Source organism: Oncorhynchus mykiss, chromosome 31 (assembly GCF_013265735.2).
Source record: "Oncorhynchus mykiss isolate Arlee chromosome 31, USDA_OmykA_1.1, whole genome shotgun sequence".
NCBI classification, from domain to species: Eukaryota; Metazoa; Chordata; class Actinopteri; order Salmoniformes; family Salmonidae; genus Oncorhynchus; species Oncorhynchus mykiss.
The window spans coordinates 9,205,330-9,223,320 of NC_050571.1; the positions used below are offsets into that span (position 1 = coordinate 9,205,330).

The following is a 17,991-nucleotide window of genomic DNA, read 5'->3' on the forward strand; positions in this document are numbered from 1 at the left end:
AGCATTATTACATACAAACGGAAATAACTTTTGGATATCTGGACTTCGACATTGCTCTTCTAAATATTTATTCATTTCTTAATTCCATTATTTTACTTTTAAATGTGTGTGTTAGATACTACTGCACTGTTGGAGCTAGGAACACAAGCATTTCACAATAACGTCGCTAAACATTTGTATGCGACCGCTCTGGCTTTACGAGGCTACAATTCAACTTGCCTCACTCTTGCTTTACGAGGCTACAATTCAACTTGCCTCACTCTGGCTTTACGAGGCTACAATTCAACTTGCCTCACTCTGGCTTTGCAAATCAACACCAAACAAGCAAACAAATCCAGCGATGTTTATAATACATCATATTTAATATGAACATGACAACAGAAAGACTGGCTTTAATGTAATCATTTGTACTGTTAAGATCAAAGGTGGCAAGGAATAATATACAGTGCATTCGGAAAGTATTCAGACCCCTTGACTTTTCCCACATTTTGTTACGTTACAGACTTACTCTGAAATTGATTCAATTGTTATTTCCCCTCTTCAATCTACACACAACATCCAATAATGACATCACAATACCCCATAGTGACATCACAATACCCCATAATGACATCACAATACCCCATAATGACAAAGCAAAAACAGGTTTTTAGAAAGTTTTGCAAATGTTTTAAAGATAAAAAACTTAAGTATCACATTTACATAAGTATTCAGACCACTTACTCAGTACTTTGTTGAAGCAACTTTGGCAGCGATTACAGCCTCAAGTCTTCTTAGGTATGATGCTACAAGCTTGGCACACCTATATTTCGGGAGTTTCTCCCATTCTTCTCCGCAGATCCTCTCAAGCTCTGCCAGGTTGCATGGGGAGTGTTGCTGCACAGCTATTTTCAGGTCTCTCCAGAGATGTTTTATCGGGTTCAAGTCCGGGCTCTGGCTGGTCCACTCAAGGACATTCAAAGACTTGTCCCGAAGCCACTCCTGCGTTGTCTTGGCTATGTGCTTAGGGTCATTGTCCTGTTGGAAGGTGAACCTTCGCCCCAATATGAGGTCCTGAGCGCTCTGGATCAGGTGTCATCAAGGATCTCTCTCTGTGCTCCGTTCATCTTTCCCTCGATCCTGACTAGTCTCCCAGTTCCTGCCGCTGAAAAACAGCCCCACAGCATGATGCTGCCACCACCATGCTTCACAGTAGGGATGGTGCCAGGTTTCCTCCAGACGTGACGCTTGGCATTGAGTCCAAAGAGATCATTATTGGCCTTTTACTGAGGAGTGGCTACTGAGGAGTGGCTACTGTCTGGCCACTCTACCATAAAGGCCTGATTGGTGGAGTGCTGCAGAGATGGTTTTCCTTCTGGGAGGTTCTCCCATGCTTCTACACCTGCATTGCTGGCTGTTCGGGGTTTTAGGCTGGGTTTCTGTACAGCACTTTGTGACATCAGCTGATGTAAGAAGGGCTCTATAAATACATTTGATTGATTGATCTCCACAGAGGAACTCTGGAGTTCTATCAGAGTGACCATTGGGTCCTTGGTCAGCTCCCTGACCAAGGACCCAGATCTGTCCCTCGACACAATCCTGTCTCGGAGCTGTACAGACAATCCTTCTACCTCATGGCTTGGTTTTTGCTCTGACCTGCACTGTCAACTGTGGGACCTTATATAGCCTTTCCAAATCATGTCCAATCAATTGAATTTACCACAGTTGGACTCCAATCAAGTTATAGAAACATCTCAAGGACGATCAATGGAAAAAGGGTGCACCTGATCTCAATTGAGTCTCATAACAAAGGGTCTGAATACTTATGTAAATAAGGTTTTTGTTTTGTATTTTTAATACATTTGCAAAAAAGTCTAAAAAACTGTTTTTTGCTTTGTCATTATGGGATATTGTGAATAGAATAAGACTGTAACGTAACAAAATGTGGAAAAAGTCAAGGGGTCTGAATACTCTCCGAATGCTCTGTACATAAACATTTCCCATGAACATTGTTCCACTACCCATTCATTCCCTATTGAGTCCATAGGACTTAGTTCCAGTTGATTATGCATAAATGTAAAAAAAAAAAAAAATCCCAAATGGCACCCTATTCCCTCAGCCTGGTCTCAGACATTTACATTTTGAACATTTAGCAGACACTCTTATCCAGAGCAAGTGCAGTTAGGGTTACGTCCATTGCTTAAGGGCACATTGACAGATTGATCACCTATTCAGCTCGGGGATTCGAACCAGAGACCTTTCCGATATTGGCCCAACACCCTTAACCGCTAGGCTACCTGCTCTACATAGGGCCCTGGTCAAACATAGTGCACTACATAGGGAATAGGGTGCCATTTGGGACGCAAGCCAATTCTTAGGTCTCCCTACTGATCTTGGTCAGTTTATGGATATTGGTCTCAGTAGACATGTCCACATACTTGTCCCTGATGCTGACTGTCATTCCACCCAGGATGGAGGGGTCCGACTGGGCAGAGAGAGAACAGAAAAGACATTCAGACATGTAGCAGCATGTACAAACCAGCTCATAATCACTATATTCATCTCTTTATTTCGCAGACTTTATAGTGACGATTTTAATCAGGGGTAATGGAAACGTAAGCCTAAAATGTCAACGTTTCCGATTCTGTAGGTGGACACTGATTCCATTATTCTTTCATCCACTGTGGCTTGTTATGTCTATTCAGTATGAGCTATTCATTAGCCTCCTCTGTGAGTTCCTAGTTCCTACCTTAGTCTCCAGCTTGAGCATCTCTTGCCAGGAAGCCATTCAGAGCAACTCTCAGGTCTTTGAGGATGGCAGCATCCAGAGGCTGTGAAAGATACACAGGATAAGGAAAATGTCAAATAAATGAAAATAATTAATCTGAAAACTATTAAATTCCTTAAATGTAAACAACATGACAATTACATTTTAGTGTGGATTAATGTACATCTTGAGTTGGCTGATCTGGGATTAGATTAAATATGTGTAATGATGGAATGTGTGTGTGTGTGTGTGTGTGTCAGTTCCTACCTGTGTGGTGGTGACAGTACAGAGGACCTCTCCACGGTGAGCACTCATCATCTTGCTGAAGGCTGAGATGATGTCAGAGGTCAGCGTCAGACGGTCGTTATCAGCCATAACATCTGAGGAATGAAAGTAAAGATATTCAATTCAATAAAAATGTAGTTATCTCCTGTGATGGAACATTTTATGTTTGTGCTTAACTAATAACCTATTTTTGTGTTCATGCAAGTGACTGATTGAACGAATCCTCACTATCAGTATCTGCAATTTGGCAGTACGCCCAGAGCGAAAGGATATCTCAGTTTCAAGGTCTCAACTTGGAGAGAAGAAGCCTCATGAGGTATTGGTCTGTCACATGCATGAACCAAATGTTAGTGATGAATTAATTATGAATGATGAATGAGCTAAATCATGCAAATATAACTTGTCTGTATATAAGAGAACTAACGGGACTGACCCGGTGGAGCTCCTGATCGACATGTGTACATGGTGCATTGAGTTTCGTTGGAACCTCTCCAGCTTGCTGTTAATAAACAATGATTCATTTAAGATTGACTTTGAGTGTCCCTGTGTAGAATTTCCACAACACTACTTAGGGCAATTCATGTCAGGGCTACATCAGGGCCCTCAGACACAGGCACATAAACAACACACAAGACAACTATTACACATTACGCGGTTATTACACACAACTTTTGCAACACCATCTTTCTTTCACCCGTCTGTCGAGACAGGTGACATAAGGCTGGCTACCCACTGAGGACGTTGATGATGATGATGATGGTCATGACATCAGTGAAGGTGTGCTCTTTGATACTGCGTTTAACATGGGGGTTCACCATGATGCCAGATAACTTGGGGTCCTTGACTAGGGCCTGGAGAAACAGAAATAAAGCCTGTTTGGTATAGCTATGGGGCAGTAGCTGGATACCAGGTCTGAAACCAGGTCGTCTGAAAGAGAAAGGCATCCAGGTTCATGGGACAGATGACAGTCAGGGGTTCCCATGTGTGTGTTGTAAATTAATGGGACTGACTTACAAATACTGTCATCAGCTCCTTCTCCACTTGCTCCGGTCTGCCCTGCTGGCTGGCTGCTGAAAAGAGAGCATAGGCATAGCGACCCTCAACTCCATACACCTGGATGGGAGGCATAAACAGGCTGCAGAGAGGGTAAATCATTGCACCCATTAGAAGTTTCAGGATTATATTGAGATATTTTGCCTATTTTTGACTGTGACGGCTACATCTTTAGACTATAGACGCCTGTGTTTGATAATATCGTTCTGAAGTCGTCAGTCATCATTGCATAGTTGTTGTGGAATGTTGAGCCCTTCCAGTAGCTTGTATGTCCTGCTTTGCTTGCCGTGACCAGAAACCTGCCTGGTCAGCGAAGTGCTGACCTGACGGACCTGCGAGAAGAGAGAGAGAGCATTGCTTGGATAAAACTGCCGTTGATTTAGCTTCCAGTGACAGCAAGTGAGAAACTAGGTGTAGAAACCCAGTAACTGTAGAAGTGTTGGTTGTTACCAGTGTGGGCGAGTAGTGAACTACAAGTAGTTCAACTAGTAATTTAACTACATTTTGCAGTAGCTTGGTGGTAGTTGAACCAAATTCAAATCTTGGTAGTGTTTTCAGTAGTTAATTACTTTTTTTTTTGCAATGTAACGGTGTAGCTAACTACTAGAACTACACACTACTTTTTTTGCTAAAATCAAATCAAATATGGGTGAAGTAGGCAAGAGATTCATTTTTTTCTGGTGTTGTGCCGAAAATCTCTCCTCTGCCAGAATTCTCACACCCCTTCGAACGCGCACACACTCAATTCTTCATTGCTGCGACTTGCTTGGTAGTTGAGATTTCTGCTCTTTCACTGCGTTGTCAGTTTAGCCTACATTTTACTGATCTTAGAAGCAGAACGCATGTTTTATTTGTGTTTTTCAAGGCAGCTGTCAATAATCACGCTAGGCTGCGTTTCATTTCAGCAAGGCTTTCTGCTTCTAAGATCAGTGAAATGTAGAGGGGAGAATTCTGTCGGGGGGGGGTTTCGGGGGGGGGGGTTTCAGGAACAGCACTGGCATCAGTGACAATGTTGTCGTTTTTAAATAGGCTAAAATACACATTGTGTAAACATCCGACTCCTGAGCGACACGTTCTTGCAATTTGTAGTCAATGACATTTTAGATTTAGATATGATCCCTTTTTACTTAGTTGTTTGGATGCAGTGAACTACTTTTTCAAAGTTACTTATTGCAGTAAACTATATTTTTTCTTAAGGGTAGCTTAACTTCTTACAGTTTGAAGTAATTGATAGGTTAGTAAACTATATTTTCAGAGTGACTTCCCATCAAGCGTCATCATTCATTCAATTCATTTTCGTACTGCTACATTGTATCAGACACGTCTATCAAAACCAATGACTGGTCAAAACACAAGTAATCGTGGACGCGAACTGCACTCAGTGCCTATGTACCTAGGGTTTAGGTGAAGAGGTTCAGCTAACTATGTTATTTTACAACAGAAAATAAATGTTAAATACTTAATGTCTTACCTGATGTCATCCATGCCTCAATGTTGCTGCCATTTTCTCATGGTTAGTGGTATATGGAATCCTTGGGACGTCCATACCATAAACCTTAACCCATACACTTACCTTAAACCTTACCTTAACCATTTTAAATGTCAACTTCAATAAGCTAACGTCAGGGTTGGGATGTCCCAAGGATTCATTATTGCACAAACCATGATCTCCTACTGCTGTCTGGGATAAAACTCAATGCGCATGCGTGTGTCATAAACCTGATGAGCCGCCTCAAATTCTGTATAGTTGTTCTTGAATCCAGCCAGTCCATTGTATTTATTCACTGTGAATGCACAGTAGTCCTATGCATTTGATTAGCAGTATATCTATTTACACTATTTTCCACAATATTCATGGGATTTATTTTGATAGGTTTATTATTTTGATACCGAGACCACAATTTAGTTCCCATTCGTAACCACACGGTGGCAGAAAAGCCCAGATTAAGGGGGCCAGTGAAGTCCATCGGCCAAGTAAACGCAGCAAGACCAGGGTGGTTCGTTTATCTGACTTGGGTTACTCCGATGGGAGAAATTTTAATTGGGTGAAAAGTGAATGCATAGTTCTAGAACTGTGCTGCCTCACGAACGTGAGCCAGGTAGGTGCACAGCTCTGGCCGAGTGAGAAGTCGGCTCAAAACAAAAGTAACGAAATTAATTACTCGTGGCGCAGCGGTCTAAGGCACTGCATCTCAGTGGGGTTCGATCCCGGGGTGTGTCACAGCCGGTCGTGAGCGGGAATACCATTAGAGCGGCGCACTATTTGCCCAGCGTAGTTCGGGTTAGGCGGTGAAGACCTTCATTGTAAAATAAGTCTTAACTAACTTGCCTTGTTAAATAAATGTGATGAGTAGGATTCTATGTTTCCACATGCAAAGGTGATAAAAAAGCTTTCCAATCCTAGTTTGAGAATTCAAACATTTATTTTATGGAAAATATAAATAAATGTTTCTGGACGATTCTGGCAACATGACAAAGCGGCGCATATTACAGTTCGATTTGAGATGGGCGCTCCTCCCGATAACGTTGCCCGGATCAGTGTAATAGAACTCCCTCATTGATTGTCGCTCGGGAAAGAAGCTGGGTTGGGTCCACGGAATTTCATACAGAGCCAGTTTTCTGCAACTGCACCACGCATTTCTTTAGCTTTTTCATATTAACATAAGCTTGAGGTACATGCATCGCTTATTTTTAACAAGTAGTTAGCTAGTGCCGATGGTTTGAACCAATTTAAAACAGAGTCGGTAACCTAGCAAGATCGTGTATTCATTTTCGACGAAAGCAAAACGAGTGCGAATGACGAGAACGAATTAGCTAAACTAGTTTTCAATAGGTTTTCAACCTAACTAGCTAGCTGAAATATAACCAGACATGGACGACAAGTCATTCACTAAGGAATTGGATGGGTGGATTGAGCAACTCGGCGAATGCAAGCAGCTCTCGGAAAACCAAGTGAAAGCCCTTTGCGAGAAGGTAATTTTAGCCTATTTAATGTGTGTGATCTTGCAAGCCCTTAGCTAAGCTAGTTTGCCGGCTATGTTAGACAGCGAGCATTAGCTAACTGTTAAACAACTGTTTTAATTTGATCATTGGTCCGAGCACGGTACATTTCTCCACCGACTGTTGTATGCTCAGGCTAGCTACATTATTCTGAAAATGGCGGCGGGGCTGCATATTGCCATTGCATTCACTTTGGAGTTGTCAGACATACATTGGCAGTACCGTAGTTTACTTGCAGGATTTAAGGAGTATTGATTATATTTTTTATGAATGTTTTTGGAAATGTCAGTTTGATATCCTTGCTGTTCTTACATTTCGCTCTGGCTCGTTGCAGTTTAATTAAAAAGTGTGCCGCTTGGGTATCAGCTACTAAAGCTAAGGATCGGACTCTGATTTTTAATTTTCGTCCTAAAATGACATACACAAATCTAACTGCCTGTAGCTCAAAACCTTAAAGCAATGATATGCATATTCTTGATACCATTTGAAAGGAAACACTTTGAAGTTTGTGGAAATGTGAAAATAATATAGGAGAATATAACATTAGATCTGGTAAAAGATAATACAAAGAAAAAAACATGCGTGTTTTGTTCCATCTTTTCAAATGCAAGAGAAAAGCCACAATGTATTTATTCCAGTTTTGGCGCAATTTACATTTTGGCCACTAGATGGGAGCAGTGTATGTGCCTAATTTTATACTGATCCAATGAACCATTGCATTTCTCTTCAAAATGTTGAATCAATTCTGCCCAAATGTGCCATATTGGTTTATTGATACATTTTCAAGTTTAACTGTGCACTCTCCTCAAACAATAGCATGGCATTATTTCACTGTAAGAGTTACTGTAAATTGGAGAGTGCAATTTAGATTAACAAGAATTTAAGCTTTCTGCCCATGTCGGATATGTCTATGTCCTGGGAAATTTTCACATTAGCACACGTTAGCTCAACCGTCCCGAGGGGGGGGGGTCACCGAATCTGTAGGGGTTAAATACTTAAACAAGAAATAACATCCGAACTCTCGCTCTGTATCCCAGATTTCACCCATCCTCTAACTAAATCCCTAAACCCAAACTCTTTTCTCGCCTCCTCCTTTCCAGGCCAAAGAGATCCTGACGAAGGAGTCTAATGTGCAGGAGGTGAGATGTCCGGTCACCGTGTGCGGAGATGTCCACGGACAGTTCCATGACTTGGTGGAGCTGTTTAAAATCGGAGGGAAGTCTCCTGACACCAACTACCTCTTCATGGGAGACTATGTGGACAGGGGCTACTACTCTGTAGAGACAGTCAGCCTCCTGGTATCTCTCAAGGTAAACAGCCAAATGTTTTAGAGCAGGGATGTGCAATTTTAATGAGGGTGCCCCCCCCCCCAAAAAAATAAATCTAATTTCATCACGAGGGGCCGCTGTGGCCTTGCCTGACGACTCAAACTGAATTATTTCGCTGCCATAATTAAAATCGCTTGTGGTGAGGTCAAAATGAGAAGTGTTGTATAAAACTAAGTAATCAGCGATTGGATCATCTCTAACCAATCAGAGTTGCAAAACCAATGATACATTTTCAAACCTCCACTTTACCCACTTGTGTTCTGGCCCAACCCATCGGTTTCTGGGACCAATTAGAACAGTTAGAATGTTTTGTCCGTTCTAGAAATCGTTGTAGAGGTACTCTGACCCATTGCACAGGAAACCTCTCATCCGTGGGCATAGCGTTTGGGTAGCCAGGCAAGCATTGGTTTGCAGGTCTGCATATACCCACATCCATAGCCACACATGCGGTCAGAGCCGGCCCTAGCCTTTCAGAGACCCTAAGTAACATGTTGCGAGCAAAACTTTTCCACGGCTCCTCTCTTGACAATGGAGAGACATTTCCTGCAATTCTCCACTATACGTGTAGAGAAAATGTTGCCGTTTTAAATTAAGTTTGCTGAAATTCTACACATTTTGCCATTGGGTGGAGAGAAGATATAGCAATTTTACCCGTCGGTAATTCTACCGTGATTATTGCAAGTTTAGATAGCTGGCTAGGCTAACTTACCGATCTAACCATTTTTAGGTGACGTGGGTTAATTGAGTGACTACTCAAACGAGTAGAGGAGGTCAGTAGGTTTACATGGAGGACAGGACAGCCTACTGATATAACACAGGAATAGATGTATTGCTGCTACTGTAAATGTCATTATCAACCTTAAACCATCTCTGGTTGACTCTAAAACAGAATGTGCAGTCGCTGTGAATGTAATGTGTGTTATGCACTTGTTGTCCCATCCAGAGAGGTGTTAATAATTCTAGTTTTTCAGGTGAGGTACCGTGAGCGAATCACCATCCTCCGAGGGAACCACGAGAGCAGACAGATTACCCAGGTGTACGGCTTCTACGACGAGTGTTTAAGGAAATACGGAAACGCCAACGTCTGGAAGTACTTCACAGACTTATTTGACTACCTGCCCCTCACTGCCCTGGTAGATAACCAGGTGAGATATTAGTTGTTAAAGGTGCATTACGCAGAAATAGCGCTTGTCATTTCCTGGTTGCTAAAATTATAGTATTTTTTTTGCCTAATTTCAGTTTATTTGACAAAACCAGCAGTCATTGTGTAGAGAATCAGTGTACCATCTAATCCACTGTGAAATATATTTTACATAACCCAAAATATTTTATTTTCAGCTGTTTGATGCTGGTGTACAAAACTAAAGTTCAAAAAAAAAATGTATTTAACCTTTATTTAACTAGGCAAGTCAGTTAGGAACAAATTATTATTTACAATGACAGCCAAACCCGGACGACGCTGGGCCAATTGTGCGCCGTCCTATGTGACTCCCAATCCCGGCTGTTCAGTAGTAAAAGACACTAAAGCGAAACTTAAGAACAGGAAGCGTAGAAATTGAGCACATAGAACAGATCTACCACTTCTTAGACTTGGTGTCAATGAGATCTATAACTCAAGTTTCTATGTGAATTCAGGTCGGGTCGCCCAAGAAGTTATGTTGCAGCTTTAATGTATCACATATTTACTCATTAGTGGAAGTATTACACAAGTGTCTTGGTTTGGGTCCTTGGAAGAGTTCTATATAAAACTCCTGTGTTATTAGTATCACTTATGAAGGAGAGAGGAGATTCAGCAACACGTGGGAGGACAGCAGAATTCAATAAATACATTTTTTTTAAAAAAGCTTATTTTTTGCAAAAAGTAGAACCAACGCCTTTTCGACTTTTGACCTTCATCAAAACGATGACGAAGGCCAGAAGCCGAAACGTGTTGGTTCTACTTTTTTTTACTTTTTTAAATAAAAATAAAAAACATTTTTTAAATTGAACTCTGTTGTCCTCACGCGTGTTGCTGAATCTCCTCCTTCAGTTTGCTCCTCAATTGAAAAGCGAGGTAGTGGCAGTGGACTCTTTCCCACTATATGTTATTACATAACCATTCAATTTAGCAGCCATGTGCTGTACAGTACAGGTTTTTTAAAGTCATTGTTACATTTACAACCCGACACAATGTTCACGTGCGTCTGTTACTGATTTAGTTTTTAACAGTAACATTTATTTTGTATTTCATTATTTATTTCACCTTTATTTAACCAGGTAGGCTAGTTGAGAACACCTTTATTTAACCAGGTAGGCTAGTTGAGAACACCTTTATTTAACCAGGTAGGCCAGTTGAGAACACCTTTATTTAACCAGGTAGGCCAGTTGAGAAACACCTTTATTTAACCAGGTAGGCCAGTTGAGAACACCTTTATTCAAACCAGGTAGGCTAGTTGAGAACGAGTTCTCATTTACAACTGCGACCTGGCCAAGATGTTAGCTGGAAATGTAAAGCTAAATTATTGCTTTGTTCTACCAATTACACCATGTTTTAGATGGAAATGTCCTGACTTGTTGTTCCTCTGCAGATCTTCTGTCTCCACGGTGGACTGTCCCCCTCTATAGACACACTGGAACACATCAGAGCGCTGGATCGCTTACAGGAAGTTCCTCATGAGGTCAGCTCACTTCCACGTTCCTAGAATCGACGTCCGATCTTCATACTACCATGCTAGTTAGAATACATGCCCAATATGTTGTTTCATAGTATTGACTCACTTCACTTTAACCTCTTGGTCCCCATTGGGAGCACAGGGGCGTCCACCATGCTCTCCACCTCGCTCACTTCTGTGTGAGGTCTTTTGCCTCTGGCCAGGAGATCCCTGTTTTGTTCATGTTGAGTGAAGCGTCTCCAGTTGTTTAGCGTGTCACAGTATGCTAGTGTGGGTATTGATCCACTGGAGTCTGTAAGCCCTGACCAAATCAAATCAAATCAAATTTTATTTGTCACATACACATGGTTAGCAGATGTTAATGCGAGTGTAGCGAAATGCTTGTGCTTCTAGTTCCGACAATGCAGTAATAACAAGTAATCTAACTAACAATTCCAAAACTACTGTCTTGTACACAGTGTAAGGGGATAAAGAATATGTACATAAGGATATATGAATGAGTGATGGTACAGAGCAGCATAGGCAAGATACAGTAGATGGTATCGGGTACAGTATGTACAAATGAGATGTAATGAGTATGTAAACAAAGTGGCATAGTATAGTATAAAGTATATATATATATATATAGTATATAGTATAAAGTGGCTAGTGATACATGTATTACATAAGGATACCGTCGATGCTATAGAGTACAGTATATCCGTATGCGTATGAGATGAATAATGTAGGGTAAGTAACATTTATATAAGGTAGCATTGTTTAAAGTGGCTAGTGATATATTTACATCATTTCCCATCAATTCCCATTATTAAAGTGGCTGGAGTTGAGTCAGTGTCAGTGTGTTGGCAGCAGCCACTCAGTGTTAGTGGTGGCTGTTTAACAGTCTGATGGCCTTGAGATAGAAGCTGTTTTTCAGTCTCTCGGTCCCAGCTTTGATGCACCTGTACTGACCTCGCCTTCTGGATGATAGCGGGGTGAACAGGCAGTGGCTCGGGTGGTTGATGTCCTTGATGATCTTTATGGCCTTCCTGTGACATCGGGTGGTGTAGGTGTCCTGGAGGGCAGGTAGTTTGCCCCCGGTGATGCGTTGTGCAGACCTCACTACCCTCTGGAGAGCCTTACGGTTGAGGGCGGTGCAGTTGCCATACCAGGCGGTGATACAGCCCGCCAGGATGCTCTCGATTGTGCATCTGTAGAAGTTTGTGAGTGCTTTTGGTGACAAGCCGAATTTCTTCAGCCTCCTGAGGTTGAAGAGGCGCTGCTGCGCCTTCTTCACGATGCTGTCTGTGTGAGTGGACCAATTCAGTTTGTCTGTGATGTGTATGCCAAGGAACTTAAAACTTGCTACCCTCTCCACTACTGTTCCATCGATGTGGATAGGGGGGTGTTCCCTCTGCTGTTTCCTGAAGTCCACAATCATCTCCTTAGTTTTGTTGACGTTGAGTGTGAGGTTGTTTTCCTGACACCACACTCCGAGGGCCCTCACCTCCTCCCTGTAGGCCGTCTCGTCGTTGTTGGTAATCAAGCCTACCACTGTTGTGTCGTCCGCAAACTTGTATATCAGAGGGTTAATCTGTCAACCGTCCAACCAGTCACTACTCATCTCCGTTGTAATATGCACAGACAAAAACGCCTTCGATGACATCACATCCTGCGGTGACGCTGACGTGGGTTAAGTGTTGTAGCCTGACCTCTCCAATATGGCCACCTTATTTACATAATGTAGTGTTCACAGTATTGTTGAATTTAATAACATGGCCACTGTCTCCCTCCCCCAGGGTCCGATGTGTGACCTGCTGTGGTCAGACCCCGATGACCGTGGCGGCTGGGGCATCTCTCCCCGCGGTGCCGGCTACACCTTTGGACAGGACATCTCAGAGACCTTCAACCATGCTAACGGACTCACCCTGGTCTCCAGAGCTCACCAGCTGGTCATGGAGGTACATTGGCTTGTTTCATCCTCTAAGGACTTGATGTACACCAGTTGGCCTGATGAGGATGGGCCGTGGTCAGAGTCACTGCTACGTTTAAACAGACAAACCAGTGTTCTGGTATTCTCCTGTTTCTTCATAATGAAATGTGACAATGTACTCAATCCCTTCAGTGCAAGGTCATTTATCAAGCCGTGCGTTCACAAAGATACACAGCATAACTGTTTTGTCCAGCCTTTTTTTAAATACTGCAAATGTTATATATATATATATATACAGCAAAATCACACTACAAGCCAAAGACTTAAAACACTAAAATGACAAGAGTAACTCATATATATATATATATATATATATATTTTAACCAACATGTTTACTTTGTCCTGTTTGCATGATGTAATGTGTTAGTTTAGCAAGACTTGTACTTTGTGTCTTGTTCCTAGGTTTACTGGGTTTGTTTTGACAGGGTTATAACTGGTTTATAACAGGGTTATAACTGGTGACATGATGTACCTCTGGTTTACTGGGTTTGTTTTTGACAGGGTTATAACTGGTGACATGATGTACCTCTGGTTTACTGGGTTTGTTTTGACAGGGTTATAACTGGTGCCATGATGTACCTCTGGTTTACTGGGTTTGTTTTGACAGGGTTATAACTGGTTTATAACAGGGTTATAACTGGTGACATGATGTACCTCTGGTTTACTGGGTTTGTTTTGACAGGGTTATAACTGGTTTATAACAGGGTTATAACTGGTGACATGATGTACCTCTGGTTTACTGAGTGTTTGTTTTGACAGGGTTATAACTGGTGACATGATGTACCTCTGTTTACTGAGTGTTTGTTTTGACAGGGTTATAACTGGTGCCGTGATGTACCTCTGGTTTACTGGGTTTGTTTTGACAGGGTTATAACTGGTTTATAACAGGGTTATAACTGGTGACATGATGTACCTCTGGTTTACTGGGTTTGTTTTGACAGGGTTATAACTGGTGCCATGACCGTAACGTGGTGACTATCTTCAGTGCACCCAATTACTGCTATCGCTGTGGAAACCAGGCCGCCATCATGGAGCTGGATGACACACTCAAGTACTCCTTGTAAGTATTCACTTCAAAATGTGTTTACTTAAAGAAAAAAAATGTACGAATTCACTTCAGAATAAAATCCCAGTTAAAAATGCTTTTACTTGTAGCTTTATTGTAAAACTCTAAACATTGGAAATTGTCATGAGTATATAAATTACTTAGGAAGCTTCCTTGTCTTGAAATAGAACAAACCTTCTAATTTAGATCTAAAAATGGCTCCAAGGCGTCATAGTCACATTTATATCTGATGTCTTTGTTTCCGGTCCAGCCTTCAGTTTGACCCCGCCCCTCGCAGAGGAGAGCCCCATGTGACCCGCCGTACTCCTGACTACTTCCTGTAAAAGATCGCCACGCGTGTAAAGCTGTAGAATCTTCTTAGTCAACGTGAAGGAGGAGGTGGGGGAAAAGGGAGCAACCGACCATCGGTAGAGTTATGACAAATTCAACATCCATGGACCAAAAAGTGTGCCATAATTTCACAATGCAAAAAATGGTGAGGGAGGGGGGGGGGGGGATTCTGATTCAACTTTAAAGAAGACCACACAGCCTACACCCACCACAGTCCACTTCCTACTCTCTCTCTGCATGTTGTATTTATGTCTCTGAAAAGGATTCTTCATTATACAGACTACAGTATATATAGCTAAAAGGGTGCCATTTTGGAAGGAGCCAGTCTCACAGTACCTGCTGGTTTTGTCAGGTAAAATGAATGCATCTGCTGAGATTAATGCTTAAATGTAACCCATGTGTTAGGAGCGTAATTAAGATATCGAATGGTTTGCCAGAACTAAACTCGGCATGGCCTCAAACTGGACGGTTGTGGTAAACATGATATGTTGTGACATTGTTTCAAACAGAAATTCAATGGCTTTTTTTTTTTTGTGTGTGAATTTAAATTACTGTTTTCAGGGTTGGGTGGAATTTAATTATTTTGTTTGCACTTTTTTTATTTAATTTTTTATCACATGACACTGACAAACTACAGCATTCTGTTTTATATTTCACCCCCAGAAAATAGTTTTTCTGTCACTCACCTGTCACTGTGACTGACATCTGTTTCGGTTAGGAATACCTGTACAAAATGATATCCCTTGTTATACACTGAACAAAAATATAAACGCAACATGTAAAGTGCTGGTCCCATGTTTCATGAGCTGAAATAAAATATCCCAGAAATGTTCCATACCGCACAAAAACCTTTTCTCAAAAATGTTGTGCTCATTTTGTCCATGGTTGAGATAATCCATCCACCTGACAGGTGTGGCATATTAAACAGCATTATCATTACAGATGCACTTTGTGCTGGGGACAAACAGCCACAGTTATGTCATTACACAATGCCACAGATGTCTCAAGTTTTGAGTGAGTGTGCAATTGGCATGATGAATGCAGGAATGTCCACTTCTCTGCCGTAAGCTGCCTCAGAGAATTTGGCGGTACGTCCTACCGGCCTTGTAAACCACGCCAGTCCAGGACCTCCACATCCGGCTTCTTCACCTGCGGGATTGTCAGAGGGAGGGGTGCTGAGGAGTATTTCTGTCTGTAATAAATCCCTTTTTGTGGGGAAAACATCCTGATAGGCTGAGCCTGGCTCCCAAGTGGGTGGACCTATGCCCTCGCAGGTCCAATCATGGCTACATCCCTGAACAGTTGTGAAATCCATAGATTAGGGCCTAATTCATTATTTCAATTGACTGATTTCCTTATATGAACTGTAACTCAGCAAAATCTTAAATTGTTGCATGTTGCCTTTATATTTGTTGTTTAGTATAGATACATCTCTGCTATACAATAAAGATTGAAGTTGCTCCTTTGCTTTGTCCTGTGTGGTGTTATTTCCCAATTTACAGGCATTCTTTTTGATCTATCTTCTGCATGGCTAAAAATGTGACCTTCGACTCTCAGAAGTTGTCCCTGGATCCCTTGTTTTTTTTTTTAACTAGGCAGATCAGTTAAGAACAAATTCTCATTTACAATGATGGCCTACTCCGGCCAAACCTAGACGACGCTGGGCCAATTTGTGCGCCGCCCTATTGGACTCACAATCACGGCTGGATGTGATACAGCCTGCATTATGAACCAGGTTCGGCAGTGACACCTCTTGCACTGCGATGCGGTGTCCTACACCACTATGCCACTTAGGAGTCCCTAGGAATGCAGGGGAAGAGAATACATGTGTATTCAAAATTGTCTGCCCTGTGATGTTCCATACATTTTTGCACTAATTTGTATAATTGTGCTTTCAAGACAACTGGGATCTCGGTTGTCCACACTCCAGTCCAATCGGTGGTGGTAATGCATCTTACATTTGGTTGCCAACCGCCATATAAAGTCCAAAGAAGAACCCTGAAGGAGGAGAGATTACTAGAAACAAACTCAGTTGACCCTTTTATCCTTGTATTAATAAATCAAATGTTTACTGCTTTTTGACCTGTCCTCAAATTAATATAGTTGGTTCAGAGTTCGTTTTGATATTTCAACCTGCGTGTCCTGATCGCGTCTGGTGTGGGTGGACAAAATCAACATGCACGTGAGGTGGACACACGTGCGCGAAAGATCTGGTCAGCATGTAATGTCACTTCCATAGAGTACGAGTCATAATACACATCAAACCTAGCATTCAAACAAGGAAATGGTTCCAATTGTTTTTCCACCATTCATGTTTCCCATAGGGGATTTTAGAATCACCTCAAATAAGGGCTGCGTTACATTTAGGCTTACCCTGGGGTGATGTTTTGATAACTGTGTAAATCTCTGTAGGACAAGGTGACTTATCAACAAATATCAATATATTCGCCTGTATTTACCCCTCAACAAATGAAACGCTAATGTGGCTATCATAAAGAACTACAAATACCATGATGATCTGGATGAGACTGCGAATCGAGGCAAAGGCAATAATCTCTGGATTCTAATGTTAGCTAAATTTAGTCATTAATAAATTGGCTACATTTCCTTAAATGGACAATTCTGAACTGTCATGTGTAAGTTTTAAATTGGCACAATACCTGTTAACAAAGATGTCAGCTAGAGATGATGTGCAGGGATTTGTAGTCTTGCATGATGTCTACTTTCATGCTAATTAGCATTTTCGAATCTGAGAGTACATACAGCCGAATATACTGATAAAAGTCACCCTGTCCGAGAGAGATTTATACGGTTATCAAAACGGGACGCCAGGATAAGCCAACGCAGCCCTTATTTTAAGTGTTTCTAAAATTCTAATTTCCCTGTTTGGCCGCTAGGTTTATGGTTATCATGACACCTCCACTCTGAGGCTCTATTACAAATGACTAACCAGCGGATGCTTTGTTCTACTTCTGAGTGAGAATGAGTCACACGTACTCCCAAAACGGACCGCTAGATGGCAGTAAAGTCCTTAAATTCTTGAACTGTTTTTTTGTTGCACTACCTTTACACTATAGTCCAATCTCCAGGAGATAGGCCTAAAATTTGAATGGCTGTAAAGATCGGGTGGCTACATTACAATGTGGATAGGTTTATTAGAGGGCATTTTACATATGATTGATCATGTTCGTTCATGTTTCTCTATGGTTCCATTTCATTTGTATTTTGTAAAATCGAAGGCCCAGTGTACAGCAGCCTACAACTGATTTACAACTGCACAATCCATTAGCTATGAGTTAAAAGAGCTGACTATTGGAAAACCAGCTTTCCTCCCGCTGCCCTTGAAGTTGAACATTACCCCCCCGCCCTCCCATTTTCCGATCCAAAAGTGAAACATTCATGGCAATTTCACTTACAAGCCAAGTTATATAAGCTACCATGCACTCTAGCATACCGTATCAGACCGTTATGGGCCGTATAAGGATGCGTTTAGACAGGCAGCCCAACTTTGATCATTTTTTTCCACTCGTTTGTATTTTGACCAATCAAGATCAGCTCTC

General features: G+C 41.7%; 1 protein-coding gene and 1 pseudogene across 3 annotated transcripts; one reads left to right on the top strand and one right to left on the bottom strand.

Moving 5' to 3' along the window:
• Positions 1 to 1,847: 1,847 nt before the first annotated feature.
• On the bottom strand, positions 1,848 to 6,062 carry LOC110504532 (annotated as a pseudogene).
• A 425-nt stretch (positions 6,063 to 6,487) lies between these two features.
• LOC110504529 (serine/threonine-protein phosphatase 2A catalytic subunit alpha isoform) lies at positions 6,488 to 15,897 on the top strand. 3 transcript variants are annotated; one of them, XM_036970038.1, is made up of 7 exons: positions 6,575 to 7,057; positions 8,185 to 8,394; positions 9,384 to 9,557; positions 10,980 to 11,069; positions 12,842 to 13,003; positions 13,977 to 14,095; positions 14,352 to 15,897. In XM_036970038.1, exons 1-7 carry the CDS (start codon positions 6,956 to 6,958, stop codon positions 14,422 to 14,424), a joined length of 930 nt encoding a protein of 309 aa, XP_036825933.1. In that variant the 5' UTR covers positions 6,575 to 6,955; the 3' UTR covers positions 14,425 to 15,897. The 3 variants fall into 3 exon arrangements, with proteins under 3 accessions (XP_036825934.1, XP_036825935.1, XP_036825933.1); XM_036970039.1 differs by lacking the exons at positions 13,977 to 14,095; positions 14,352 to 15,897 and adding an exon at positions 13,590 to 13,676 and having other exon boundaries at positions 6,488 to 7,057; XM_036970040.1 differs by lacking the exons at positions 13,977 to 14,095; positions 14,352 to 15,897 and adding an exon at positions 13,461 to 13,505 and having other exon boundaries at positions 6,545 to 7,057.
• Positions 15,898 to 17,991: the final 2,094 nt, after the last annotated feature.

Coding starts and splice junctions, on each gene's coding strand:
- LOC110504529 (XM_036970038.1), top strand. CDS start 6,956: ATGGACGACAAGTCATTCACTAAGGAATTGGATGGGTGGATTGAGCAA. Junction 7,058..8,184: donor TGAAAGCCCTTTGCGAGAAG/GTAATTTTAGCC, acceptor CCTCCTTTCCAG/GCCAAAGAGATCCTGACGAA. Junction 14,096..14,351: donor GACACACTCAAGTACTCCTT/GTAAGTATTCAC, acceptor TTTCCGGTCCAG/CCTTCAGTTTGACCCCGCCC.